The following is a 26,315-nucleotide window of genomic DNA, read 5'->3' on the forward strand; positions in this document are numbered from 1 at the left end:
GAATACCAAAGAGCTGGACATTTGGAAAATGAACAGCTCTGTCATGGCCAGCCTAGGTGCCTGTGTCTCTAAGATTTAAGAGTGCAGAAGTGAGTTGTTGTAACCAGGACAGTATTAAGATGTTTGAAAGTAAATCTGATATGGATGAGAGGTTTGAAAGTAAACTTATATGACAGATATTTTCCATATTAAAAGAACTTAATCTGTAGCATCAAGGTTTTAATGAATTTATTTTAAATACATGTACATAATATATGACACGCTCTAAATTGCATGACTTAAAAATATATACTTGTATAAAGTTTGTGAATTTTGAATGTACAAAGAAGTATATCAGTTTTCAAAATGAGTTTTGCAGGGACACGAGCAAAACACATTTAAATTTAAAGATCACTCTCGTAGATTCAGACTAAAATGGGACTAGCCTAGATTATTTGTAATTGACAATAGTATAGTCCAATACTGTCGAAGTGGAAATCTCATATGAGCACTCTGGAAGAAGACCAAAGTTCTTCTTTGCCCAGTGTTGTTTACCTCAGGAAACAGTAATCAAGATAAAATAATTAAAGAGCAATTTGGTCAGGTTTTGGTCGATCGCTTTTTTTATTTTTTAATTTGTAGACATTCCCCCTTCTCCCCATATAGTTTTTTCGCTACAGTTTAAATATACTGCACAGAAGTTGTTTAGGTTTTTCAGAATTTTAAAGGTTTTAACAATTTTCATATTTTAAAAATTCAACTATTCTTTTGATTTTCACTACTTAAAGTACTAAATGGTAAAGGCAACAATGCTTGAACATCACTGTGCTCTGTACTCTGCTGGACTATCATACTGATTTTTAAAATGGTCACTTGTATCAAGTTTTTTGAATAAATGGGTTTAGAGTAAATTAGGTAAATTTCTACTTTGTAACAGGAATTGTCAAGTGAATGCTGTAAAACCTACCATTTATCATATGACAGACACCATTACAAGAATATTATGTAATTTAATCCTTGCAAAAATGCTATAAAGTATGGTATTATACCTATATTACTTGGATTCTTAGGTTTGATTCCTTGCGCTCTTTTCTCCATTTGTCATTTTTCCCTCTAACCACCTGGGTCGGGGACGCATGTGGTTCTTCTGTATTAATTAATTACTCAGATGTTACTCGGTCATATGACTTTAGTGCTTATATCTCTCCCGACTGCTTTTAGTACCACACTTGTACTTGGAACCTGAGTTTTTCATTGGGAATGGCCTTCTCTACTGTGTCTAGCCTCAAATTTCTCTCCTCTCATATCAGCTCAGGTAGCATGTTGTTGGATTTCTCAGACCTTGTTCTTATCTTCACTTGACTTTCAGTTTTCATGAGTGTGATGGAGAAATGAGATAGAACGTACTGAGAGCCTGTAGGAGCTGAGGCCTTGGAAGATGGAATCGGCACTGTCAGGCTTGCTCTCCACCTTACTCATCCGACTTCCTGTGCTCTTCACCTATCTGTTATTCTCTGCCTCCCACGTGTGTCATACTCATTCGTGTTTATTTCTTCTCCCTTTGTCCTCCTCATTATGTTCAGACTTCTTCATAGAATGCTATGAGTCTCTCTGTGTGCATTGATACATTCTGATTTATCCCTGTGGAGTTATGAATTAATATATTTTGAATATATTGAATGTTTTATTCGCTTTCTCGGTTTTGATGGAAATGTATAACAGGAAAGGGACATTTTGTACCTTAAATCTGTACATAAAGTTTACAAATTGCTACTCTGTCATATTCTCTCAATAAGCCTGTGAAATTGTTATTTCACCTTTTAAGAGACGGACTCATCTTAAATTGTGGAGTAACTGGAATATAAAGCCAGGGCTTTGGGCCTGTGGTCTAGAGTTCTCTGTGCTGAAAACTGTCTTACCCCTTGAGTGCTGCCAGTGTTCACATTGGCACAGACTAACAGATTTTCTTATACTTGCATTCTCAATGCCTGGCATATCAGTGTACGGTCAGTCGTTATTATTTGTTGGTTTGGTTTTGGTAATGAATTAATGTATTTTGAATATGATTGATTAGAAAACAAATGAAAAACAATTCGAGTTATTAACACCTGCAGTAAAAGTTAGTTATTATTTGTTAAGCCATTTAGGTTTTTCTCTTACTAAGTTGTGTTAGCCGATTAGTAACATTAAAGGATTAGAATTAATATTTTGTTAATATAGTGGGATTTAGGGTTAAATTTTTTTTAAGAAATGTTTTATTTTAAAAATTAATCTTTTCTTTTAGAAGTCAATATCCTTTGTGGTTCATACAGAAATAAGGTAATTAAAACTGTAGATATTAATATTTTCATGGTCTCTTACACAGGCACTGAACTTACTTTCAACTACAACCTAGAATGTCTTGGGAATGGAAAGACCGTTTGCAAATGTGGAGCCCCGAACTGCAGCGGCTTTTTGGGTGTAAGGCCAAAGGTACCTTCCAAACATTTGCATCGGGAATAATGGTGTGGTCCTCCTGCCCTAACCTGTGCAGGGCTGGGTCTTTAAGATGTCTCTTTGAAATAGTAACATTGAATAGTTGTCAATGTCAGGGCCACTGGTAATTTACTAAGCATTCTGATGGTCAATTTGGTTACACAAGAGAGTACCTTTGGATATTGTTGAAGTGTTCTGAGCAATCTGGCTTCTAATTGGTGATACTTTCTAGCTAAAAAAAGCTGTAAAATAGGAATCTGTAAAGTGGGTTACTTCCCATGTCTTTATTGGTCTCAGCTGATTTCACTCATTTCCTAATAAATTACCTGCTGGTTAGATTCTTGGTATCTACTTGTCCCTCCCACCTCCCTCCCTCTCTGTCTTTTTTAAGATATCAAAGAATCTGATATGAATATAAGATTATAAACTTAGTATAACACTGTAGATAAGTATAGGACCTTTAAATCTTACTGTTGTAACAAAGTATAAACATTGTTGTGTCTTCCTGGTTTTTTATGTGCACTATAACTGAATTATAATTCTATAACTGTTATGAATTGTTTACAAGTCTGTATCCTGCTTTTCTTAAATATAAAAAACTTTCCTTGCTGTTACATAGTCTTCTTAATCAACATTTTTTAGTGACTGTTAATTTTTTTTCTATAATGAATGGACCATAATAAATGAACATCTAGATGCTTCCAGATTTCTCTATCATAAGTAACAGCACACTGAAAATTATAGTTTAATTTGGATGCACAGAAGATTATACAATGACTCTAGTTGGGTATTTTCCATAATGGTTTTTTGATTATGAAGTCTACTTTAAGAACTGAAAAAATGCAAATTAGCATAGAAACCAGTAACTAAAGTTGGTAATCATTTTGAACAGGAACACATGAAAATGAAGAGCAGCCACTAATTATTTTATCCTATTAAATAAGGGAAATTATATTGGGTTTTGTTTTGTTTTTTTATTTATAGGTGATTGGTTAAACGGCCTTGTTCCTTGAGATGTCAGTTGACTTATTCCCTGTAAATTAAAATAGTAACTGAGTTTAACCTGAGTTTAATGGTGTTTACTCTTGTTACCTGCACTGGGGATGTCAGTTTCTGCATCCTTAAGGTCTCTATACCATTTCACACAGGAATCAGAGAGAAATTGGAGAGCAGATGGTTAGAAATGGGAGATTACTGTAGGCTAGATATAAATCAGATTGATCCTGGATGCTTCTAGGCCAAGGTGATGTGATGAAAACCACTGGGTTTGGTAACCAAGTATGGGCTGCCAGAGGAGACCTGGTGGCTGCACCAGGGTCTGTCTTGGGGAATGGTGGACATAAATCTAATTTGACTTAAGATACTTAGCTTGTTGAGGGCAGAGACCATGAATTAGTGTTCTGTGTCCTTCTGGCATGTGACTCATATTATTGCTCAGTGAAGGTTTGTTGAATAAGCTAGGAAATGCGTGCACAAACACAGAAGTCTTCCTTAGGTTTGAAATTAAGACATACATAAAAATAAAACTTACGAAAGGGTGACCATTAACACCAGCATTGTGTGTCAATAAAAAGCACATTTCTCTTGTTTTATTCAGGTGGCAAGAGTAGTTGGTAACAAAAGTTACAACTAATATAACCATTTATTGGGTACCTGTGATGTGCAGGGTGCCTTTTCTGCATTTTCTCTTATCTTTACAACAATCTGTCAGGACTGTCTCTTCCCAGAGGAGAGACTGAGGCTCAGAGAGGATAGTTAACCTGGTCAAGATCATACAACTAATGTGTCGACAGAATGTTGACTGCTCAATATCTGACCTCTAGAATCAACCCATTGCCACGGAAGAAAAGTCAAGGAAATTCAAGAAGAAGCAACAGGGGAAGCGCAGGAGCCAGGGTGAAATCACAAAGGAACGAGAGGATGAGTGTTTCAGCTGTGGGGATGCTGGCCAGCTCGTCTCCTGTAAGAAGCCAGGCTGCCCAAAAGTTTACCACGCAGACTGTCTCAATCTAACCAAGCGACCAGCAGGTTGGTGCCAAAATCTGTTTAGAGGGCTTCTTGTTCTCTGCCAGAATTCTCAGAGCCCTTTGGTCTCTCCATGCATAGTGTTGAAGGAATATGGTCCATGTTCTCTTTCTGGAAATAAATGACAGCAAAGGCTTAGAACTCTAGGTTATAGAGAGGGGAACAGAAATGCACTTGCTATGTGTCAAATACTTTATATACATTTCTATTGTTACTTTGTCCTCCTAGCAGCCCATAAAGATGAGACCTTTTCACCTTCCAATAATGCAGATGAGAAAACAGTAGAGTTTGGTGAGACAGCTTATCAAATTAGAGCACATAGATGAAGTGGATTGAAAGCCAGGTTTTCTGACCTCAAGGCCGCTAAATCATGTTCCTTTTCTAAAGAAAGAGATTGAAACAAAGTAGAGCTTTGGGTCATTCTAGTCAGTGAAGTGTGGACCTGCATCATGGTTAGCCTCCTCCAGCTCGCTGCTTAGGCAGATGTGGAACCGAGGAATTTGTGGTTGGAGGAGTCACTAACCTTTGGGTCTGGTTTGGAGTTAGAGGGTTTTAGGGATTTGACCTGCTATCTATTTTAAATGACAAAGGTGATAAACCAGTAAGAAGCCATTCCAGGTGAGGAGATTATACATCACTAGTGGCCTGGCCTGCTTCCAGGAATTACAGGAAGAGAAGAACTTTGGGGCGGGAATGAAAGGAGTTTGTCCCTGAATTAGCTTTCTTTCGATATGTGGTTGCCAAGGTAATGAAATAATAGAAACTGGGGTGGTATGAGGGCAAGGCCATAACATTGACCTGTTGGTGCTGAGTAGAAATAGGAAATTGTTTCAGAATTAATTACTCAGGGCTGTAGCTGGCACAGGCTGTGATAGAAATGATCTTGCTTATGATCCAGGAGCATAGTTTATTTGGAAGGAGCCAAGGTAGAAACACTGCCCATGACATAGACTCTCAGATGCCATTAAATGGGGGCAAATAAATAGCAGCTCAGGTTAGCTTTGTGTGGACAACATAGGTAAAGTTTGTGCTAGCTTAAAATTGAGCAAAGGTAAATCTGCTTCCATTTTTCACATTTGTATATCTCTTCCGTCTTCCTACTGCTAATAACCAAATATGCAGAAATTTAAATTGCTGAGATTTTTCTCCTTAGAGTTAAAATTTCAAGACTGTATAGGACAATTGGAATTTGCAAAAATATAAAAGTAGTTTCTTCACATTCCATCTAAGGGGAGCTTTGGGGTTTTTGTTTATTTTCTTGCTAGAAAATGAGATAAAGAATTTCTCCTGCTTGTGTATTTAGTTAATCCTCAATTGCTGCTTGATACTTGGATGTTATTTTTATATGTGATTGTGCAGAAGAGGAAGCTGAGATCCTGGGGCAGGGGAGGCATGAGCTCGCTGCAGAATGGGTCAGTTCGAAATAACTCTTTGGATCTGGTTCCAGAGCCATGGCCCATCTCATATGTATCTCTTGTTTTCCTAAGCTTTTGTTTCATATCTGTGTTTTCAGGGAAATGGGAGTGTCCTTGGCATCAATGTGACATCTGTGGGAAGGAAGCAGCCTCCTTCTGTGAGATGTGTCCCAGCTCCTTTTGCAAGCAGCATCGGGAAGGGATGCTCTTCATCTCCAAACTGGATGGGCGTCTGTCTTGTACTGAGCATGACCCCTGTGGGCCTAACCCTCTGGAACCTGGGGAGATCCGTGAGTATGTGCCTCCCCCAGTACCGCTGCCTCCAGGCCCAAGCACTCACCTGGCAGAACAATCATCAGGAGTAGCTGCTCAGGGGCCCAAGATGTCGGACAAGCCACCTGCTGATACCAACCAGACATTGTCGCTGTCCAAAAAAGCTCTGACAGGAAGTTGTCAGAGGCCACCGCTGCCTGAAAGACCTCCTGACAGAACTGACTCCAGGCCCCAGCCTATAGATAGGGTCAGGGACCTTGCTGGGTCAGGGACCAAACCCCAATCTTTGGTATCCAGCCAGAAGCCATTGGACAGGCCACCTTCAGTGGCAGGACCAAGACCCCAACTATCTGACAAACCGTCTTCAGTGACCGGTCCAAGCTCCTCATCCTCAGTCAGGTCCCAACCACTGGAAAGACCTCTGGGGTCAGCTGACCCAAGGCTGGATAAATCCATAGGTGCTGCCAGCCCAAGGCCCCAGTCACTGGAGAAAACCCCAGTTCCTGCTGGCCTGAGACTTCCGCTGCCAGATAGACTGCTAGTCACCAGCAGCCCCAAACCCCAGACTTCAGACAGGTCCCCAGATAAATCCCATGCCTCTCTGTCCCAGAGATTACCACCTGACAAAGTACTATCAGCTGTGGTCCAAACCCTGGTAGCTAAAGAAAAAGCACTGAGGCCTGTGGACCAGAATACTCAGTCAAAAAATAGAGCTGCTCTGATGACGGATCTCATCGACCTAACTCCTCGCCAGAAGGAGCGGGCAGCTTCTCCTCATGAGGTCATACCACACATTGATGAGAAGATGCCAGTGTTGGAGTCCAGCTTGTGGCCCGTCGGCAAAGGTCTGGGGCAGATGCCTCGAGCTGTTGAGAGAGGCAGTGTGTCAGATCCTGTCCTTCAGCCTCCTGGGAAAGCCACGGCCCCCTTGGAGCACCCTTGGCAAGCTGTTAAATCACTCACCCAGGCCAGACTTCTTTCTCAGCCCCCTGCCAAGGCTTTTTTATATGAGCCAGCAACTCAGGCCTCAGGAAGAGTACCTGCAGGGGTTGAGCAGATCCCAGGACCTCCCAGCCAAGCACTAGGCCTGGTGAAGCAGGTGAAGCAGATGGTTGGAGGTCAGCAGCTACCTGGACTTGCTGCCAAGAATGGGCAGTCCTTCAGGCCTCTTGGGAAGGCCCCATCCTCCCTTTCCACTGAAGAGAAGAAGTTGGGAACCTCAGAGCAGAGTCCCTGGGCTCTGGGAAAGGCCTCACCAGGGCCAGGTTTCTGGCCCATGGTGGCTGGACAGACACTGGCGCAGTCTTGCTGGTCCTCTGGGAGCACTCAGACATTGGCACAGACTTGCTGGTCTTTTGGAAGAGGGCAGAACCCTAAACCAGAGCAAAGTACACTTCCAGCTCTTAACCAGGCTCCTTCCAGTCACAAGTGTGCAGAGTCAGAACAGAAATAATACTAGTAAATGTCACATGACCAGACCAGCTACCCGCTACCCCCCGGGTTCTTGGGGATGGGAAATCTTTCTTTTTCTCCCTTAAAAAAAAAAAAAAACAAGCCCCAACAGTTACCACTGTTATTCTTTCTTTATATCCCAACACTCAGAACTCTTGTGACATTAGCCAGTGGGGGCTGTGGTTGTATGAACCATGTATGGAAATCCAACTGGGCCTCAGCCAAGGAGACAGACAGACTCGGGTCTCTTTCCCTCAACCTTTACACATGGTCAACTTGAAATAAAAAGTCCACTCTGGAGTCAAGCACGGGATTCAATTTCGCTGGTCAGGTTGGAAGGTAGGGGGCTCTCAACGCTGTTCTCTAGCCCTACAGAGCCCCACTGAGGGCACCTGACAAACCCTGGGATGAACTGGTCTCCATTCAAAACAGTGGTGATTTCTTGAGTATTCATGCATGCTAGGCCAGGTGCTAGTCACGGATAGAAGATACAGAGATAAATAAGACCTGATCCCTGTGAGCCTAACATGCCTGCCTGGGTTTCCAGGCTGTTTTCAGGAACCTTAGACCAGGAAATAACAGGAATTCTGAGGGGCCCTGAGGCTCCAGACTCACTTTGTAATGTCATTTGTGGCCCCAGAAATGGTGGTATTGATAAGGTTCTTCTGGTTGGGTGCATAGAGGCCAAGTGGGGCTGTTGGCTGGGCAGCCACTGCTACCTCTTTCTGAGCTGTGCAGAATCTCTGAAGGTATGTACTTGGTGGAACAGATGGAGGCAGGGAGGCTAGGCTCTATAAGGACATAGCTTTCCCACAGTGAAAGAAAGCAATTGGCAAACTTAACTTTCTTTTCTACAGATTTTTCTCCTTTCACATAAACCTACCCCATGCCCATCCCTCAAACACTCAGGTGCTCTCGGATTTCAGAGTCTCGGGCAGTGCACATAGGGAATCCCTCTGGCAAGCTCTGGGCTTGATCCATCGCCAGCTCAGGAAGGTTGCCAGATGCTGATGAAAAATTCTCCTGACCCTTTGCTCTCCCACCTGAATGGAGGGAGTCCTCTTCCTCAGTAGTGAATCCTACCAACCTCTCCCTGAGAATTGCTGTGCTCTGTTGAGAGCACCTGCCTGCTGACTTAGCTCAAAGGCAAGCAAGAAGCCTTCCCCCATGACTTGTAAGAGATGGCATTTAGAGAAATGTCCAGTCTAAGAGATGACTCTTCATAACTGCTGATTATCTGTTACTGCTGCCCTGAGCTGGGGCTCAAGGGCTGGGAAATCTGTTGGTGCTACCTTGCCCTCCCATTCCTCCAGCTCACCAACTGCCAACAGGAAGTGCTGTTTGGCCTGTTCCTTCCCATTCAGCCATGCCTCTTTTGTCCCTAGACCAAACGTGTTTACCTCTCTGCTTTGCCAACTTAGCCAGCAGCTTTAACCAACAGGCTGTCTGGCCCAGATGTCTCCTGGTCATTCTGTTTCAGCTACGGCTTTTACACCCTCAACAGGATTCTGTATTTTGTCCCAATTTCCTCCTCCTAAGTTCCTATTGAGGTTACTCCCATTACTCTTAGGAGGGAACAATAGTTGTTATAGAAGCATTTGCGCTTTATATAAAGATTAAAGAGAATTTGCTTTTATTTCCCAAAGTCTGTCTCTGGGGTTGAGACACTTGAACTCAGGCAGAGGCACAAGGCTGGGCAGGGCTGCCCTGAGTTTAGGGGCCTACCCCTGCATCTCACTTAGACCTCAGACTCTCCTCTGTAAATTTCACCTGCATAGTTCTCCTCTTTCATCCCATCTCTCTTCCTGCATCATCAGAGAGGAAAAGCTCTGTTCAAAAGGAAGAGAAAACAAAGCATCTTATTTTCTTTTTAAAAAATTTTAAACCATGGAAAAGATATTTTTAAGGAATTCCACCCAGAACATTAAAGTTCATTATATTAAGTATTTATCATGTGTGAGAATAATAAGTATATAACTGCAGCTAGTAGGTCTCTTTCCCTAATCTCTTAGGTTGTATGAGTAGGGTTTGCTTGGTGCCAGTCCTGTGCCCTTTCCTCTCCTGTCATCTGTAGTTGTGATCAGAAAGATATCCACACTGCACTGTCAGAATCTCCGTTCACTGTGTTGTGTGTTAAATTATCGTAGCTCTTTGTTTCATGAAATAAACTGTGAATTTTTTTTGTGGGGGGCGGGGTTGTGCAGGCTGTGTAAAAATTTATAAGTGGAGAAGTTTGATCCTAAAGTAGCTTCTCTGAAGTAGGCTTGCTAGGGGATTGACAGCCACTCTAGATATGTCTCATAGGACAGAAAGAAGTGAGGGAAAGGTGGGCCATGACTTGCCACTTTGTGGTTTTGGTTCTTTCCGTTCTCCACCATTCACTGGAAATTTCTTTCCAGTCTTGCCTGGGGAAACAACTGAGCTGTGCTTGGTTTAGAGGGAGGAGGCAGTTTTTAAAGTGGATGGACTACCAGGCTTTCATGAGGGCCGTTGAAAGACTCAAGTTGAATGAAAACTAGAAATTCAATCATCAGGCCCACTGTTCACAGCATCTGATACTAGATTGTTAACATTAGGAAAGCAGTTACTGTACAGTCAGAAGGACTGTTGTGGACTGAGACTCTTGCCTGGTAGTGGGGAGAGGGTTACTTTGTCAGCCCTTGAGGGCTCTCCTGGAGCCTGTACTGAGACCTTTTCTTCAGGGCATGGGAAGTGGCAGTTACAAGGCAATCTCTCTCAGAAACTCCTTGTCTTTGTACGGGGTGGGGTTTAGCGTGGACCTCCCCAGGAAGCCTCTCTGAGGGGGGCCATCACTTTGTAGATAGCTAGAAAACCAGTAACCTTTCCTAGCCCTGTTAAGTTGGGGAAAAAATATATGGAAACCTAAAATTTGAATTCAAAGCTTCATTTGTTGCTTCTACTGGAGCAAACCAAACCGATTCTGATAGCAAAATAGTTGTTACTGTTACAAAAGCATCCAAGTTTTTAAATTTTAAATGTCTGCTTCCCCCTGAAGTTACTGTTGGAGGTGATTTAAATCACCATGCTGATCCTCTTCTGAACAACTACCAAATCTATATCTTTGGCATTAATGAAAATATTGTATTCTTCCCTTCCTCTACCCCACACCACAGTCAGGGCATGAAATACATCAGCTATCCTTTCCCAGGCTTGGCAGCATCTCCTCGCTGGAGCTGGACTCCCCTGGTCTCCGTGAGAACACAATGGCAGGAAGGAAGTCTGGTTCTGGCAGCTCCCCCTGTGGAGAGGCGTCAGGAGAGCACTAAACGTGGATGGGTTTTGCTCTCAGCTCCTACAAAGCAAGTTTTCTTAAGGCTTTTTGGGAGAATATTGACATCTTGGAGTTTGTCAGTCAGGAGGTCAGAATGGCCCAGTATCCTAACCTGAGATCATGGCAGGAAAGGAGCTGCCTGCCACAAGCCCTTTTCTACTGAATAATGTCTGGGCTGTTCCATGTGAGAGACATTCCATGTCATTTAGAGCTAGGTGGCCACTGCATGCGACTTTCACTGGCTATGGCCAGTTAGTACTCAGCTGAGCTTCCTAGGTCCAGTGCAGCAGGGCTAAAGGTCGCTGTAGAATAAATTGAAATAAGAGTAGATAATTGCTTTGCACACACACACACACAAAATGTAATGATGGTGCTACTTTCCTGGTATAAATAAGCACTGCCAAGGGTTGAGGGACTGGCGAATTGAGAAACCCAGATTCCTGTTTGGGAGAAAGAGACTATGTAGAAGAGTTTCTTTGAGGCTCCGTTAGAGCAAAAGGCAGAGCCTTGATGAAGCCTGCGGCTGACCCTGGCGTGGTCTGGCACAATCCAGAGGTGGAAGAGATGAGGGTGGCCATTGAGTTTCTTAGGGCTGGTGTGTCACCTTGTCCATAGTCTCTGTCCACACTGCCTGGAACTGGTTGGTAGAGAGCTCCAGGTGCTGGGTCTCCCTGTTACCTTCTGGCCCTCTCTACCTCTTCCTCTCTTGTGGGAGCACCTCTCTTGCTTATGAAGATTAATGGTAATATTTCTTAAGTAGAAAGTTTATTTTAATTAGAAATCCACAGCCTAGGGAGAAATGTTTCCTACAAGTAAAAACAGAGCATGTTAAATCCTTCTGGTCCCTTCTCTCAAGCTGCTTTCCTATGAATTCCCAAACATCAGGCTATGGAGGGTCTTTAGGTGTCACTCCCTGGAGTCGAGCCAAGTTTTGCAGACAGGAGGCCAGCCCAGGGCTAGGAACAGAGATGAATGGTTCTGGTGCTCTAGACTTGCAAGGTAGGGACAGGGAATGGGCGATCCCTGGGTCTGTTGTGGGTGCTGCCTGTGTGTGCATGTAGGTGAGTGTGTAGAAGACGGGTGAGTGCAGCGCACAGGAGCTCATGGAAGAGCAGCTCTCTATGTTGTGGCAAGAAGCAGGCTGACAATAGAGATCTGTCTTTATATTTTTAAGAAAGGGGTCTGGGGTATCAACTGAGGTCCATCATTGTTTTTGTTTTTTGTTTTTTGTTTTTTTTTGCCCCTCTTAATCCCCATAGATTGTCAGCTGTAAGTGAAACTCCTAGTGGAAAAGAGGGGAGCCCTGTGCTAGGAGTCCCCATAAACATGTACTGTAATTCTTTGTATATAGAAAAAAATTACTGTAAAGTAAAGTTTAACTTTACTCTTATGGCCCTTGCCCTGTGTTGTGTTTTGTTGTCCATGGGGAGCTATAGCCCAACAGGAAGGAGGGTGGTTTGGGATGAGAGCAGAAGCCAGTTCCCCAAGCCAGTTTCCAGGTGGGGACAGTGGAGCTGGGCCCTTTCTCCAACACCCCATGGGAGTAGAGGTTTTTTCCTCCCAGTAGTCAGCTCTTTGGGAGTGATTGGTGTGTTTCGGTCCTACACAGGAAGCCTTCATCACCCATGAAGGAAGGGTATTTTGAGGTATTGGTTTTAAAGAAGAAAGCGGAACCAGAGCACTTCCCAAGTGCAAGTCTGACTATCTTGACCAAGTTTTTAGTTCTTCAGAGGCAAGTGCTAGGCACTACCTTGTCCTGGCCCTAAGGCAGGAAAGTAGAGATAATGGGGCCAAGCCTCCATAGAGGAAAGGGCTGCCACATGCTTCCTTTTGGTTGAAAGGAAGGTATCAGCCCTATCTACAGTAACACCTGATCATCCTTTAAAAAAAATATTTGGATCTCCAAGGCCCAGAAATACACTTTGGGGGAAACTTGGGAGTCTGCCTCCCCTTCTGACCTAGTCCCAAACTTCTTGCCCCTTCAACAAAAGGCCTTCCCAAAAAGTGTGGGAAGATAAGCATTTCTAGAGTTTTCTCTCAGGATCTTCACTGTCCGGAAGTGGGTAGCAGTTACCTCACTTTACAGGTAAACTCAGGTTAAGTCTCTAAGTAGCTGATTTGGATCCCATTCTGGATCCAAAAGACCTGTGTTGCAGAACGTCTTGATTTTCCTACCATTAAAGCACATCGTAGGATATTGATGGGAAGCTCAGGACCTGAGCCACAGGCATGACTCATGGATGGGCATAGGTATGACAGATGTGGTAGAACCAGCCAGTCTGAGGTAGAAGTGCTCAATCCTTTGATCTCTGGACACTACTTAAGTGCCTGCCTTGCTCTTCTCAGCACCACTGAGAAGGAATTGTGAGCTTTGCAATGCCCTAACCCCAGCCTCTCACCCTATCTTTGTCCCCACTGAAGTACAGGAAAGGGCCTTCTTGTTTCTCCATTGTCTCATCGCAACCCTGTAGTGAACTTGGTTTTCAATGGAAAATTAAGAGATGGGAGGGGTCTTAATACAGGAAGTGAGGCCAGCCAGGTGGCCCGAGACAAAACTAGGTGTCTTGACACCCAATCTACACAGCAGGGAAAGGGGCAGAATGTGATTCACAGTGCATTGATTTTATTTACAAATCAGAAGCCACTTAAGTAATCTGCAGACACAAGTGCTGTCCAGGGCAGAAGCCTGGGGTCCAAATCAGCCCTCCTAATGCTCATCAGTCAGCCCAATGCTGCGTCCGTTCCATGGGCCAGCACAGGCATGTGCCACCTCTGCTGCCATAGGGACCTGGGATAGTGCACACATTTGACCACCCAAGCCCAGACAAGAGCTAGGTCCAGCCCCTCGGTTGGGGGGGTGGCAGGGGGGAATTCCTTTAACTCCCCTGGGGCCAGATGATTGGTGACTCAGTGATGACAACAGCTGTAGAAGTAGGGGTTTGCCTTCTGGCCCAGGTCCACGCCCTTGTCCTCTGTCAAAGAGAGGCAGCAGCTCAACACCATTCTGTTGGGGTATCAGGTAAGGTGAAGGGGGCCAGATGCTGAGGCCTGGAGGAAGTCTCCAGAGAGGCTAGGGAAGCACACACCTGTCATCACTTGGAAGGCAGCCACACTGACGTAATCCTCTGCCACTTTCTGGAAGAGCTCGTCTGGCAGGAAAAAGGATGATCAGTGAGGGCCCAATGCCAACAGCCCTGGGATTACCCAGTGACCCAGCCCTCTAGGCTCTTATCTGCCTCCTCTGGTGCCCCTGTTTCTTCCTGCTGTGAGGCCCAGGATAGCACTCACCCACACTCTGGCCTGTCTTGCTGGATGTTTCAAAGAGCTGAGCTTTGATATCTGTAAAGAAAAGTGACTAAAGTCCCATACCTGAGAATCAGGTGGACAGAGACATAGGGGAAGCCTAGCAGTTCAGGGACTCCTCTGGACCATAGAGGTTCAGGGAGGCCAGAAAGCCTTCCCAGGGTATCTTGCCATGGCTGCCAATGCAGTCCCTTTTTTTCTGTGACCCACCCAAGCAGCCACTTCCCTCCCACATCCCCAGGAGGCTGAGGAGCAGCTACTGTCTGCATAGTCCTGGACATCGTGGAAATCCACACGTCGACGCCGCCTGTCCTCCTCCAGCAGGTCACTCTTGGTGCCACACAGGTAGATCTGACAACCCTGAAGCAGAGGACAAGGTCCGGGTCACCCCCACGGACCACCAGATCCCCAACCCTGGTCCTCTTGTGAGGTCTGGCCACCTACCTCCTCTAGGTTTTGCAGTTCCTTCACCCAGAACTTTGCCCGCTCAAAGCTGCTGCTGTCTGTGAGGTCTTGGTGTGAGAGACACAAAAACATAAACATGGGTCAAGGGCTGTTTTCTAAGCCCAGCCTGAACCCACCCCTTCTTGTCTGAGAAACAGACCAGAAACTCCCTTACCATAGCAGACGATGGCAGCCTTGGCACCCCGATAGTAGATTCGGCTCATGGCCTCGTAGCGCTCAGAGCCTGCTGTGTCCTGAAGGGCAGGAGGAGGCTCAGCCCTGGCCTGAGTTACTGAGCTACTCCCCAAGACTGCAAACTAATACCACGTCCTCCAGACACCCATTTTAAAATGGGGTCTAGAGAAATGGCCTCTGTATGGCCGGCCGCAAGTCAGCCAGGATAGACAAAACCTAAGCCTCCTCAGGAATGGGTTTGCCCAGGGCTCTTGCCCAGGGGACTTACCCAAATACCCAAAGTCACCGTCCGGTCTCCGACGGACATCACCTTAGCTACGAAGGCGGCCCCGATAGTCTGCAACCAGGGGGTAAGCGATCAGGGCCATGGGTGAGGGCTAGCCCCCTCCCACCTGTGCCCGGCCCCGCGGGGCACACTCACGTTCTGATAAGGCCCCACCAGGAAGCGGTTATGCACATATCGCTCCACCAGGCTCGTCTTGCCTACGTACTCTTTGCCCAGCATCACCACCTTGACGTCCACGCGCTGCCCGCTCATGCTCCCGGGGCCGCCTCAACCGCGTTAGGGGCCTGAGCCCGCGCGCGAGGTAAACTTGGATCTCCGCTCCGGCAGGCAGTGCCCAAGGCTGTCCCTACAACTCAAGACACCGCGTCCGGCTCGAGTTCTGGCAGAGCCCCACCTGTCCCCGCTCTTCGGCCCCGGGCGCTGATCCTTACAAGAGCCCAGGGCCCGGGGCAGCCTGAGAGCGCTCAGAGCAGCGCCCTCAACGGCGCCACACGCCGCCTCCCAGTTCTCTCGCCTCCTGGATCAGGCGCCGCTCGGGATCGGATTCGCCACCGCGCCTGGGGTCCTCTCCAACAAGGCTCGGCCCGCGGCGCGAAGAATCCCGCGGAGGAGGGGGTAGAGGAGGCGGGGCCTCTGGTCACGTGGGCGGGGGCGCCGGAAGTGGTGAGTACTGCGAGGCTGCGCCGGAAGTAGTGGGAGGCCCTACAACTCTTCATGGCGGCGGCGGCTGGTAGGGCGCGGTGCGGTGGTGACTGAGCAGCGAGCCTGGCGGGCGTGCGCCGAGCCCCGGCCTGGCCTCCGCGTGCCCCCCAGGCTGTGCACCCCTGATGCTGCGCAGGTGCTGAGCCCGCCCCGGCCGGGACGATGGTGAAGTATTTCCTGGGCCAGAGCGTGCTCCGGAGTTCCTGGGACCAAGTGTTCGCTGCTTTCTGGCAGCGGTACCCGAATCCCTACAGGTACGTAGCCCGAGAAAGAACACCCCTCCCCCCTCGCTGTTTGGAGATCGAACTGTGGGGCGAGGAAACACGAGTAGGGGATCGCCGGAACTCTGGTTGTCCTTAGGGCAAGAGGACCCTATCTGGGAAGCGGCCAGGCCTGCAAAGTACTAGAATGAGGCTGGGCCCCGAGCGGTGGTTTACTGGAGGTCCTAGTCTAAGGTTCTCTCATCTCGGGGTCGTGAGACCAGAAGAGGTGGCAGCACAGGAATTGGGAGGGATCCTGGGGTTATAATCCCAAGCGCTCTCCAGCGATGCAGTAAATCAGGAAGTCCAGGTCAGTGGAGGGGCAGGAGTTGGAATTTGCCCTGGGATAGGTTTACAGGACTCTACTTAGGGTCTGAACCACAACACACACAGATCACTGCAAGTTTGGGGGAAAGCCTGACCATTCTGGGCAAGGAGGCTCCAAATGGGAACCCCAACAGGCAGTTTCTCAGGGACACGCTCTCAAGGGTCACCTTCACTCTTGACACCTTCAGCAAACATGTCTTGACGGAAGACATAGTGCACCGGGAGGTGACCCCTGACCAGAAGCTCCTGTCCCGGAGACTCCTGACCAAGACCAATAGGATGCCGCGCTGGGCGGAGCGACTATTTCCTGCCAATGTTGCTCACTCAGTGTACATCCTGGAGGATTCTATTGTGGACCCACAGAACCAGACCATGACCACCTTCACCTGGAACATCAACCACGCCCGGCTGATGGTGAGACCCTTTGGTTCCCCCCATCCCAAAAAGAAGGCTAACAACACTCCACACTAGACATAAAGGTAGAAAACAAAATCCAGGTACATGTGGCTAGGGAGCCAGTGATGCAGGGGAAGGGAGGCAGTGGTTTTCAGATATCCATCAAAGCCATAAGGGTGTCTTGGATGTGCCTCAGACAGGAGAGAATCTGGGCCTCTTACCCTGTGTAGACTAGAGGGACCCTCTTGTGTCTTATATATGGATTTTTGCCTGAGATTTGGGGGAAAAAGGGGTTCCATATACCTTTGATCTCTTGCCTTTAAAACTTGAACACCTGGTTTAAGGAGCATTCTATATTATCTTCTCACATGAATACCTTGAAGCTTTCCAGGAACTTTCATTCTTAGCTAATATTCACAACAACCCTGGGAGGAGGAGGATATTACTGTCTTGTACAAAGAGGAAAGGGAGACTCAAAGAGGGGAAGTGTCCTCCAAGGTCACAGAATAAGCAAGCAACTTAATTCACTGCCCCAGAGTTATCTGAAGGCCTCACAGCAGTCTACCCTGAGGAGACTACCTCTGTTTTCTAAATTACCAAGATAGTGATCCTACTGTAAGAAATGCCTTTCAGTCCAGCTGCGAGACAGGTCTTTGAAGTGTTTCTCTTAGAAGTGCTGATCTACTTTCTCCACTCTGGAAATCTGACAATTGGCCAGATTTCCATTTTTATTTGGACTGCCAGAATGCTCAAGCACTGCAACAGGCTACCAACATTGCACATGTCTAGACATAAAGGTAGAAAACAAAATCCAGGGCCAAGGTGGAGCTGGAAGACTCTCTGCTGATCTCAAGAATCCATGTGGCTTCTAGTTTAAGGGGTCAAAGGAGAGGTGTTAGAAAGCAAAGTGACCTTTGTTCTTGCTCTTCCTATAACTGCAGCTTGGGATACAATAAGAGAAAGGAATGGATTTTCATTTTATTGGTTTCCTTCATGAAAAGAGGAAAGGGATCAAATTTATATGAAGTTGGCAAAATGAAAGACTGCCACACAATTGTGGTTGACCTGACTCCCTGCACAGGTGGTGGAGGAACGATGTGTTTACTGTGTGAACTCTGATAACAGCGGCTGGACCGAAATCCGCCGGGAAGCCTGGGTCTCCTCTAGTTTATTTGGTGTCTCCAGAGCTGTCCAGGTGAGCAGCGTCATGGGGGTACTGGGGTTCTGGGGCCCAAAGCATTTTACATAGAGACTGAGCTAGGAGTCAGCGGGCAGCTCAGAATCCTTCCTCTTCTCATTTTTTGCCAGGAATTTGGTCTCGCCCGGTTCAAAAGCAATGTGACCAAGACAATGAAGGGTTTTGAATACATCTTGGCCAAACTGCAAGGTGAGAGCTCTGAGCACTGCTGGGGAAAACCTAGAGGCTGGGGTCAAGTCCTAGCTGCTTTGACTGGTGTGGCGCGTGGGGCTGTCACTGCACTATTCTGACCCTGGGATTCCAACTATACCCTGCCTTTCCAATGGGTCCTGGCCTACGGAAGGTGAATGTTGTGGGGAGTGATTAGGTGGGGCTTCTTGGCACCGTATGAACCCAGCCAGCCTCCTGCTCTTTGCTGCAGGTGAGGCCCCTTCCAAAACCCTTGTTGAGACAGCCAAGGAAGCCAAAGAGAAGGCAAAAGAGACAGCACTGGCAGCTACGGAGAAGGCCAAGGACCTTGCCAGCAAAGCAGCCACCAAGAAGCAGCAGCAACAGCAGCAGTTTGTGTAGCCAGCCCAGGGCCTGGTGCAGCAACACCCCAGGCCACCTGGCTCCAATCTGCCCTCCCTCTTGTACTTTATTATTAAAGGTCGACTTCCAGCCCAATCTACTGTCTGGGTGGTGGGTGGGGTGGTGTCTTATTTGGCATCTATATGCACCAGACATGTTACCCACGTCTGGGCCAGGCCTGCTTCTTCCCCCCATGAGGCAGCTGAGAACAGAGGCACAGAAAGTTTCTGGGACTTGCTCATTGTCACAGACAGCATGTAGGCACAGTGGTCATGAATGCTAGACTGTAAGCTCCACGAGGGCAGGGCCCTTGGTTTGTTCTCTGATATGTCCCAAGTACCTGGAACGATATCTAGCACATAATAGGCACTCAATAAATATTTGTTGAATTCACTCAGCCCCAGCTCTGGAGTCAGAAAGCTTTGGTTCGGATCTTGACTCCAGTTTTCCTGGCTTTGGACCTTAGGCAAATCATATTGCTCAGCCCACCTGCAAGAGGGGACAGAGGCCTCTGGGCTGTAAGGATTAAAGGGGCACTGCTGGGAACAGTCAGCAGCCTTATTGGTAGCTACTGATCTCATTTCCTCTTTCCCAGTTTGTGGCTGGAAGTTCCCCTATTTTTATGAGGCAAGACCATGGACAGGAAGTTAAGAAAGAGCCTTTTAATGAAAATACTGTACAGTATGGGCAAAGGCCAGGGGGCCTTGTCCAGGAAGGGACATGAGGGCCCAAGAGGCTTCCTGTCCCCATGGAGACAGTGGAGCCAAGTGCTACAAAAAACTGCCTGGAAAGACAGCTCAGGCAAAAACTGCCTGCCTGCCTGCCTGCAGGCCCCGCCCCTAGGAGAGATGTGGCAGCACCGCAGGGCAGGGAACCGCCTGTGCCCATGCAAATGTCCTTTTAGTCCATTCCAACTGGAGGTGACTCCAAGCAGCCCCTGAGGCTTGTGGTAGGGCTCCTCCCTGGTAGAGCTGGGTGGAGGGCAGGCTCTGGGCAGAGGTGCTTTGGGGCATTGAGGGTCATAGCCAGGCACCACCGTGTGAGTAACTGTGCTCCCGACCCGCACTGAAGCCTGGCAGCAGCTCGGCCTCTGCACCCCCAAACACCAGGCTCTCCACGTCCACCTCCAGTTCCTCTGTACAGGGACAGTCCAGTCAGCAGACCTGGCCCACCACTCGCCCCAGCCCTCCACTTCAGGGCACTCACCTTGGTCTGAATCAGAGCGCTCGGAGGAGAGACCCGAAGAGTCCAGGCTGTCTGCCCTTACCCGCTCCCGCTCGCCTGCCCCTAGGGGCGCCCGGAGCTGTTCCAGCTGCTGCCGCAGGCTCTGCTGCCGGCTGCGCAGCTTCTCCTTGAGCCGCCGGGCCCGCTGCTCTTGCTCCTCCAGCTTCTGTAGATCCCAAGGGAGCAAAGGGCTGGATTCAGCTGCCTGGGGGCCCAAGTCTCACCCCAGTACCACTCAGCAGTGAACCATGGACACTTGGTGACTGACTGCCTGCTTCAGACGGGCTCATCATATTGGGGCCCCAGAGGATTGCTCCTACATCCCCCAATTCTACCTGCCCCAGGTAAATAAATGGCCTGTCAGTTCTCTACCTGGATGGGGAGAGGGAGCAGCACAATCTCAAAGACCTTCGGGCCAAGGCAAGTGATACGAAGGAGTGATGTGTGCTCGGGGTTGGGGGACAGTGTGTGGCACACTGGCAAGTGTGTACTCTAGCTGAAAGAGGTGGCCACCTCTAGGTTCCAGCCAATTACTGCCACATGGAAATAGGCCCAGTGCTGCTAGATCCAGTTTCTTTAATGAAGCTAGAAAGTCAGATTTTCCATGTCAAATGTCCTTTTAAGTGCTGCCAACTAATTTAAACGTTTAGAAAACTACAGACTAAACAAAAGCATACCAGCTTGTAACTCCTGGTCGACCCTCCCAGAATCCCGATGGCTTCAGCACTACTCTGCTCCCCACACCCCACCAGAGGTCTTCCAGTCCCCACTCAGTACCAGGGGCTGGAAGCTGAGGGTTCTCCCATTAGAGCCCTCAGTGAGCAGGAGCTGCCTGGGCAGACATGGGTGAGAAGTGCCCAGACAGAGGGGGACCGGTAAGAGCACAAAGAGTTCAGCTTTTTGGTGGGGAATGGGGAAGAGATAATAGCAAAAAATCAGGTCAGTGGCAAGGTCTGAGTTGTAAAGGGCCTGGATTTGACAGGAGATGGGCCTGGGCAGATCTATGTGATAAAAAGAATATCCTACAGCAAGACAGAGGACAGCCTGGTGGAAGCAAAACAGGAAGCAGAGAGTCCAGGAGAGGTGATGGGGCTTCAAAGGAGTGATACCCAGGCCCTGCCCATCAGCCAGCCAGTCAGCACCTGAGAGGCATACCATCCCTCCAAGAACCAGGCCAGGCAAACTCCATGTCAGAAACAGGCCTGCTATCCAGCCAGGGTGTTATCCAGCCACCCTGAGGGGAACATAGGTACCTATGGAACAGTATGCAGTTTTCACACTGTGATTTGCCACATGGCACATCTATCTGTCTCTGTCTCAACCACCTGGGCCTGGGTTCTGAATCTGCCTCTCATGAGCCCAGCTGTGCCTCCACTTCTTCCTCTGTCAAAAGGGCAAAACAAACAAGCAAACAAACCAAAAAAAAAAAAAAAAAAACACTAAAGAAGAAGGGCCCAGGAGGGCAGGAAAGGTTTCCATTATTTCCAAGGTGGATTGTAATTCCCATTCTCTGGCTGCCTGGGATTTTGAGTCAGCTCATGTCCACCAGGGGGCAGCAGCAGGGCCCTGGACAAGCAGATGACTACTGTCTTCTCAGTCCTCTCCCCTTCCTGGTCTCTGGAGCTGCCTCCCAAAGTAGCTTCAGGACAGGCCTTGAAGGATGGGGAAGAGAAAGCAAAGACCAGCCCTCTGCAGCCTAAGGGGCCCTTACACATGACCCATCACGGAATCTCCCAACAGCCATTCCATTCATACAGAAGAAAGGAAGTCCAGAGAGGCTAAGTGCCTGGCTTCACAGTTGGGATGGAAATAATAATAGCTGTAATAACGACAGTGAACGTTTATTAGGTGAACATTGAAGCGTAAGCCTCAGAACCATCCTCTGAGTTATTTTTTGCTTTTCTTCCCATTTAAGAAAGTTGGAAACTAAAAGCATAAAGAACTGTTCCCTCTCACACCGTGAAGCTCTAACCACAGGCCTCTCTCCCCAGTTCTACCCAACAGCTCCCTACTACACCTGTCCACCTGTCCTGGCAAGCCAACCCCAGGGTGCAGGGGTAGCCCCTTACTTGGATGTGCATCCTGGCCCGGCGCAGGAGACTCAGTGTAGTGTATCGGGCACAGTCAGATCCCAGGGGCATCTGCTGCTTTAGCTGCTCCAGGCACCGCTTCAGCTGGGCCCTCCTGCAGGGAAAGGGGTCTGGAGGGCAGTGCCAGCCGTCTCGCTGGCCAGAGGGCTGGCAGGGAAGGCAAGGCCACAGGGAGGTGGTTCCTGGGATCTGGTGTTATCAGGACAGGGCTGGGACTCACCTGCGCTTCTCCAGCTCATTGTGCACAGACCTGTCAATGCCAGATAAGACAAGATGAGGGGATGTCAGCTGCTGCCCACACCCTCAGTCCCAGGCTCCCAGAGGCTCACAACCCACTACTGACGTCTGCCTCGAACTAGCTCCATGTGGGGACCCTGTGCTGGCCTTGGGCACCTGAATTGCCAGGTGGAGGCAGAGACACACAGAGGGCCAAATGCTGAGAGGCCTGCTAAGGTGGCTATGGGGTCCAAACGAAGCCCCCTACAATCAGTCAAGAAGGGCTTCCTGGGCAAGGGTGACAGCTGAGCTGAGCCAGAAACATAAGTTACCCAAAGGGGGTAGCAAAAGGAGAGGCACTCCAATTGGAGGGAATGGCGAGTGCAAAGGGTTGAGACAAGGAGAGAAAAGGAGCAAGCCTGAGGGTTTGATAGGTGGAGTGTAAGAGTGAGCGTGGGAACGGGACTGAGAACTGCCCTGTTCACAGTCCCTGGCACATTGGGGATACTCAAGAAATGAATGAAAGGGTGTGTGTTTGGAGGGTGGGGAGATGGCAGGAGGGGTCTGAATGTCTCTAGAGTAGAGAACCTGGCCACGAAGACGCAAGCAACAAGGGGGAACTGGCCTAAGAAGGAGCCCGAAAAGGGACGGCGCCCATCCCCCGCCTCCGTTCTCTCAGGCCCTCCTCACCGTCCACTGTCCGGCGCGCCAGAAGCTTGTGGGGATCGCTTCCTTCTCCTGTGGACAGAGCCCGGACTGCGGTGCGGGCACAGAGACGCGTAGCCATGCTCAGCCTCTGCCAGAAAGAGCCCCCGCCCGCGTCAGGCTGGGGCTGGTCGCAGCGGGCGCCCCTGGCACGGCAGTCAGGGAGGGGCTTTTGGCGCCAGGGCCATTTCCCTAACCCCTCCCAGCCCGACCTCCCACGGATCCCTCTCGAGTTGAAGGTGGAGGTTCCCCAGGGCTATTGCCCCATCCTTCAAGTTGGAAGCCAAGTCCAGCCCGGGCCCGTGTCAGCGAGATAGCCGCCTGGAATCCCGCCAAGGATTGTGCCTCACCTCTCTCCCGGCGTTCCAGGAACTCGGCTGCCTGCAGCAGGACCTGGATGTTGCTGGCCACGGGTTCCATATCGACGACAGCCGGTGGCGGGTGGCCCTGGGGGTGCGGGCCGGAGGAGCCGCTACACCACTTTTGTTACAATGTAACTGAAACGGTGCAACAAACACGGGCTCCCGGCCCCGCCCCCGGGACGCCCCGCCCCCGGGACGCCCCAGCTCCTTGCCCCGCCCCCTGGGACGTGCGGGGACCGCAGCCCACCCCCCGCGAGCAGCCTGCCCCCTCGAACTCCCGCGGGGCCGCCACGGGCGCCAGCTCCAAGTCTGGCTTTGCGCGAACCCCCAGCCTCGGGAGTGATGCGTCTCGGCCGCTTTGCTCAGCGACTCCGCGCCGGCTACTTGGCGTCCCTGGGCCTCGGTTTCCAGCCTGTGCTGATGGCAATGGCCCTGCATAGAGAATCGTGCTCTGTGGGTCGTGGCCCCCAGAATGCCCGCGGCTCGGCTGCTGCACATGGGTGCTGCCGAGGCGGGGCAGGCGGGCGCCCAACCCATTTGCAGGTTGTCTCCGGAGGCTCGCGGGCGTCACCTTCGGGGCGGGACAGGGGAGCCTCTGAAGCTCTATTGGCTACGTGCGGCCCCGCCCTCTCCCGCCGCTGGTCAACATGTTCGGGCGGGAAAAGGAGCAGGTTTCAAATTTGAAAACCCGGCGGTGGGGGCGGGGCTGAGCGGGGAACCAGGCCGCAATGCGCAGGCGCTGGGGGAGGGGTTGCGGATCCCGCTTCGCGCTCCGGGGTCTGTGCTCTGGCCTGGCCTGCTGGCCATCTGCCCTTGTGGTCCCTGCCGGGCTTCTGCTTCCTATTGTGGCGAATGGGAATGGTCTCCTGGCTCCTCCTCCTCACCACCTGCAGGGAAGCTACTACTGTCGCTATGAAAGGTTAGTAGGCTATCGACTTCCCGAGGCCGACCATACAATGGAAGCACACGAAGTAGCTCCCCGGTGAACCCTGGGTTCTGGTTCCTCTCCTGTCACCGCTGCTTCTCAGCTCTGTGACTCGGGAAGTGACCTCCGTCCTGTAAGCTTGGGAAGCCCAGCGACAGCGATGCTGATGGATCAAAGGCCACACCTGTTCTGTGCCCAGTAGGTAGGAACTGCTGGTTTCTACTGCTCAGGCCACTACACGCAGGCTTCCAACTCCCACAGAGCCCTAAGTAACTTCCTAGCCTCTGAAGGAGTAGCTGCAGTGACTTCTGGAGGCAGCACTGGCAGGTGCAGCCACACCTGCAAGCACGGTGACAATCTAAGGGTGAAGGCAGGTGTTATAGGGTGGAGCATTGCTGCTAAGCAGGGACAAGTCTGTGACCCTACAATGGAGCAAGGGAACAGGAGAGACCAGATTCTTTATGGACATGTGACACATGGCAGTGAGTCCTCTCAGTTCCTTGGAAGAAAACCACGGAGTTTTTCCAAGAGTCACTCCCAGAGGAATCACTGACATGCCAAGAAATGAGCCATTCATTCACCCCATAGTTGCTGAGCATGGACTGGCCCCCAGGCATTGTGCTGGGGGCTGGAGAATACGACGATGGGCAAAACCAGAAAGGGTCCCTGCTTTTGCAGAGTTCACGAAGGAGCAGGTGAGAGATGGACATAGTAATCACACAATAGAGTTGAAGCTTTAACAGTTCCTCACAGGAAAAGACATCGAGAGGGCACATCCTAAGTAGCATTGACCTAATCAGGGAGGTCAGAGAAGGTTTTTCTAGAGAAATGGATGAATAGGTGTTATCTTTGTCTAAGGGATATAAGAGAATTCCAGACACAGGAACGGCAGGTGCATAGGCGCTGAGGCTGAAAGGAACGTATGCAGACTGCAAGGTGGCCACTGTGGCTAGCATAGAGAGAGCAAGACCAGGTGCAGGCTGATGCTGGAGAGGCTGGCAGGGCCAGAACAGGTTGATGGGTTCCCCAGACCCCCAGCTGCAATTACTTATGTCTAAAGAAAGGAGTCACAAGGCTTGTGAATGAATTTCCAATTTTATTTCAGCACCCACACAGTGCGGGCCCAAGCCCACTGATCAAACATCTGGGACCCAGGTGGCCTGGCCTTGTGCGGGGGTAGGATGGAGCTGACCAGGCCAAGCCCCTGCTGAAAGCCCCACTGGCTACCTTGGCCCTCAAGATAAAGCTCAAGCTGGACTGTGTGTCTCCTCCTGCCATGTCTGGTGCCATGCCATGCCCTTGCCCATCTCCTTGCCTCTGCTAGCTTGAATCAAATGTCACTACTCCAGGAAGTTCCCAAGCCTCCCCCAACAGGTCATCCTTTGGAAAACAGCAATGTTCCTGTGTCCCTTAGGGTCAGCCTCTTCCACCTGACTATGACCACAGCGACAGAGGAAACCAGTGCTGAGAAATAGGGGGAGCTTGGTGGGCCTGAGTCTCCTTAACCACAAGAGGCTGCTGGTGTAGCAATCAGCATACCTTCAACTTGGAGGCCACTGCTGGAATGCCACCCCCAGGCTGTCAGGGGCAGCACAGCACAATGATGAACGAATCAGGGAGCCGGGAGGCCCTCACTGAAATTGCAGGGAACTGGGCCATGAGGCCTGGCTAGACTAAGTCTCAGAAGTGGCTTACAGTCCCAGTTATCCTAGGGGTGGAGGTAGGGGGCACCAGGGTCTCTTTTGGACCTGTAGTATGTCCACATGTTGATTCCTGGTACAGGTGGTTCCTCTCTTTCAATCTCTCTCTCTCAATCAATCTCTTTCTCTCTCTCCCCGCCCCCCGACCCCTTGATAAATCTAACTAGCAGTTTTCAACTTTATTAATCTTTTCAAAAAACTGATTTAGGATTTAATTTGCTCCTTTGTTCCTAGATTCTTAGGATGAAAATGTTCTTTTGGATCCCAAATAAATACATATTGCCTCTCATTTTAGCCTTTTATTTTTAGGTTAACACTCTTCTCTATTCCAATTATTATTCTTTTCCCATTATTTTTTATATTTATAATAGTATAAATTATAACATTTATGTTATACATTTTATTTATAATAAATTACAAATGTTTATATTATATTTTATTATGTTTATAATATTTATGTTATATATTTATAATATTTATATATTTATAACATATTCCGAT

General features: G+C 49.0%; 4 protein-coding genes and 1 long non-coding RNA gene across 14 annotated transcripts in view; 3 read left to right on the plus strand and 2 right to left on the minus strand.

Annotated features, from left to right (window-relative positions):
* NSD1 (nuclear receptor binding SET domain protein 1) overlaps nt 1-8,504 on the plus strand; it is a 134,783-nt gene extending 126,279 nt beyond the window's left edge. For all 8 annotated transcript variants that reach the window (XM_016158287.2, XM_016158293.2, XM_016158286.2 and 5 more), the window contains 3 exons: nt 2,345-2,451; nt 4,278-4,482; nt 5,993-8,504. In XM_016158287.2, the coding sequence (XP_016013773.2) occupies nt 2,345-2,451; nt 4,278-4,482; nt 5,993-7,620 (1,940 nt within the window). In that variant the 3' untranslated portion in view covers nt 7,621-8,504. The remainder of the gene's footprint in view (nt 1-2,344; nt 2,452-4,277; nt 4,483-5,992) is intronic.
* Nucleotides 8,505-13,512: 5,008 nt separating this feature from the next.
* RAB24 (RAB24, member RAS oncogene family) lies at nt 13,513-15,728 on the minus strand. 2 transcript variants are annotated; one of them, XM_016158301.2, is made up of 9 exons: nt 15,571-15,728; nt 15,275-15,485; nt 15,122-15,190; nt 14,834-14,912; nt 14,659-14,726; nt 14,475-14,574; nt 14,200-14,250; nt 13,998-14,060; nt 13,513-13,883 (listed from the first exon to the last, which is right to left on the minus strand). In XM_016158301.2, the coding sequence occupies exons 2-9, from the start codon at nt 15,389-15,391 to the stop codon at nt 13,819-13,821; spliced, it is 612 nt and encodes a 203-aa protein (XP_016013787.1). In that variant the 5' UTR covers nt 15,392-15,485; nt 15,571-15,728; the 3' UTR covers nt 13,513-13,818. The 2 variants fall into 2 exon arrangements, with proteins under 2 accessions (XP_016013787.1, XP_036080876.1); XM_036224983.1 differs by having other exon boundaries at nt 13,513-13,915; nt 15,275-15,728.
* Nucleotides 15,729-15,848: 120 nt separating this feature from the next.
* Nucleotides 15,849-18,995, plus strand: PRELID1 (PRELI domain containing 1). The gene is made up of 5 exons (XM_016158299.2): nt 15,849-16,095; nt 16,617-16,842; nt 17,906-18,019; nt 18,133-18,211; nt 18,444-18,995. The coding sequence occupies exons 1-5, from the start codon at nt 16,004-16,006 to the stop codon at nt 18,590-18,592; spliced, it is 660 nt and encodes a 219-aa protein (XP_016013785.1). The 5' UTR covers nt 15,849-16,003; the 3' UTR covers nt 18,593-18,995.
* On the minus strand, nt 17,540-23,644 carry MXD3 (MAX dimerization protein 3). Of its 2 annotated transcripts, none has more exons than XM_036224982.1 (6): nt 23,515-23,644; nt 23,178-23,274; nt 22,813-22,918; nt 22,127-22,156; nt 21,886-22,000; nt 17,540-19,982 (listed from the first exon to the last, which is right to left on the minus strand). In XM_036224982.1, exons 2-6 carry the CDS (start codon nt 23,245-23,247, stop codon nt 19,170-19,172), a joined length of 1,134 nt encoding a protein of 377 aa, XP_036080875.1. In that variant the 5' UTR covers nt 23,248-23,274; nt 23,515-23,644; the 3' UTR covers nt 17,540-19,169. The 2 variants fall into 2 exon arrangements, with proteins under 2 accessions (XP_036080875.1, XP_016013783.1); XM_016158297.2 differs by lacking the exon at nt 23,515-23,644 and having other exon boundaries at nt 19,466-19,727; nt 19,799-19,982; nt 23,178-23,277.
* A 308-nt stretch (nt 23,645-23,952) lies between these two features.
* LOC118605494 lies at nt 23,953-26,103 on the plus strand. Its single transcript, XR_004952192.1, has 2 exons — nt 23,953-24,108; nt 25,220-26,103. It is a non-coding gene; the product is annotated as an uncharacterized LOC118605494 (long non-coding RNA).
* The last annotated feature ends 212 nt before the right edge of the window (nt 26,104-26,315 follow it).

The sequence above is a fragment of the Rousettus aegyptiacus genome, unplaced genomic scaffold (genome assembly GCF_014176215.1).
Source record: "Rousettus aegyptiacus isolate mRouAeg1 unplaced genomic scaffold, mRouAeg1.p scaffold_m13_p_7, whole genome shotgun sequence".
Taxonomy (NCBI): Eukaryota; Metazoa; Chordata; class Mammalia; order Chiroptera; family Pteropodidae; genus Rousettus; species Rousettus aegyptiacus.

What these genes read in the sequence shown, in the direction of transcription:
- RAB24 (XM_016158301.2), bottom strand. Translation starts at nt 15,391, where the DNA reads ATGAGCGGGCAGCGCGTGGACGTCAAGGTGGTGATGCTGGGCAAAGAG. An exon ending in GGCTGCCATCGTCTGCTATG is followed by an intron (nt 14,727 to 14,833) that starts GTAAGGGAGTTT and finishes TCTCACACCAAG; the next exon opens with ACCTCACAGACAGCAGCAGC. An exon ending in TGCCTTCCAAGTGATGACAG is followed by an intron (nt 13,884 to 13,997) that starts GTGTGTGCTTCC and finishes TCTCTTTGACAG; the next exon opens with AGGACAAGGGCGTGGACCTG.
- PRELID1 (XM_016158299.2), top strand. Translation starts at nt 16,004, where the DNA reads ATGGTGAAGTATTTCCTGGGCCAGAGCGTGCTCCGGAGTTCCTGGGAC. An exon ending in GTGTCTCCAGAGCTGTCCAG is followed by an intron (nt 18,020 to 18,132) that starts GTGAGCAGCGTC and finishes ATTTTTTGCCAG; the next exon opens with GAATTTGGTCTCGCCCGGTT. An exon ending in CATCTTGGCCAAACTGCAAG is followed by an intron (nt 18,212 to 18,443) that starts GTGAGAGCTCTG and finishes TCTTTGCTGCAG; the next exon opens with GTGAGGCCCCTTCCAAAACC.
- MXD3 (XM_036224982.1), bottom strand. Translation starts at nt 23,247, where the DNA reads ATGGAACCCGTGGCCAGCAACATCCAGGTCCTGCTGCAGGCAGCCGAG. An exon ending in CCTGGAACGCCGGGAGAGAG is followed by an intron (nt 22,919 to 23,177) that starts GTGAGGCACAAT and finishes TCTTTCTGGCAG; the next exon opens with AGGCTGAGCATGGCTACGCG. An exon ending in AATGAGCTGGAGAAGCGCAG is followed by an intron (nt 22,001 to 22,126) that starts GTGAGTCCCAGC and finishes CTTTCCCTGCAG; the next exon opens with GAGGGCCCAGCTGAAGCGGT.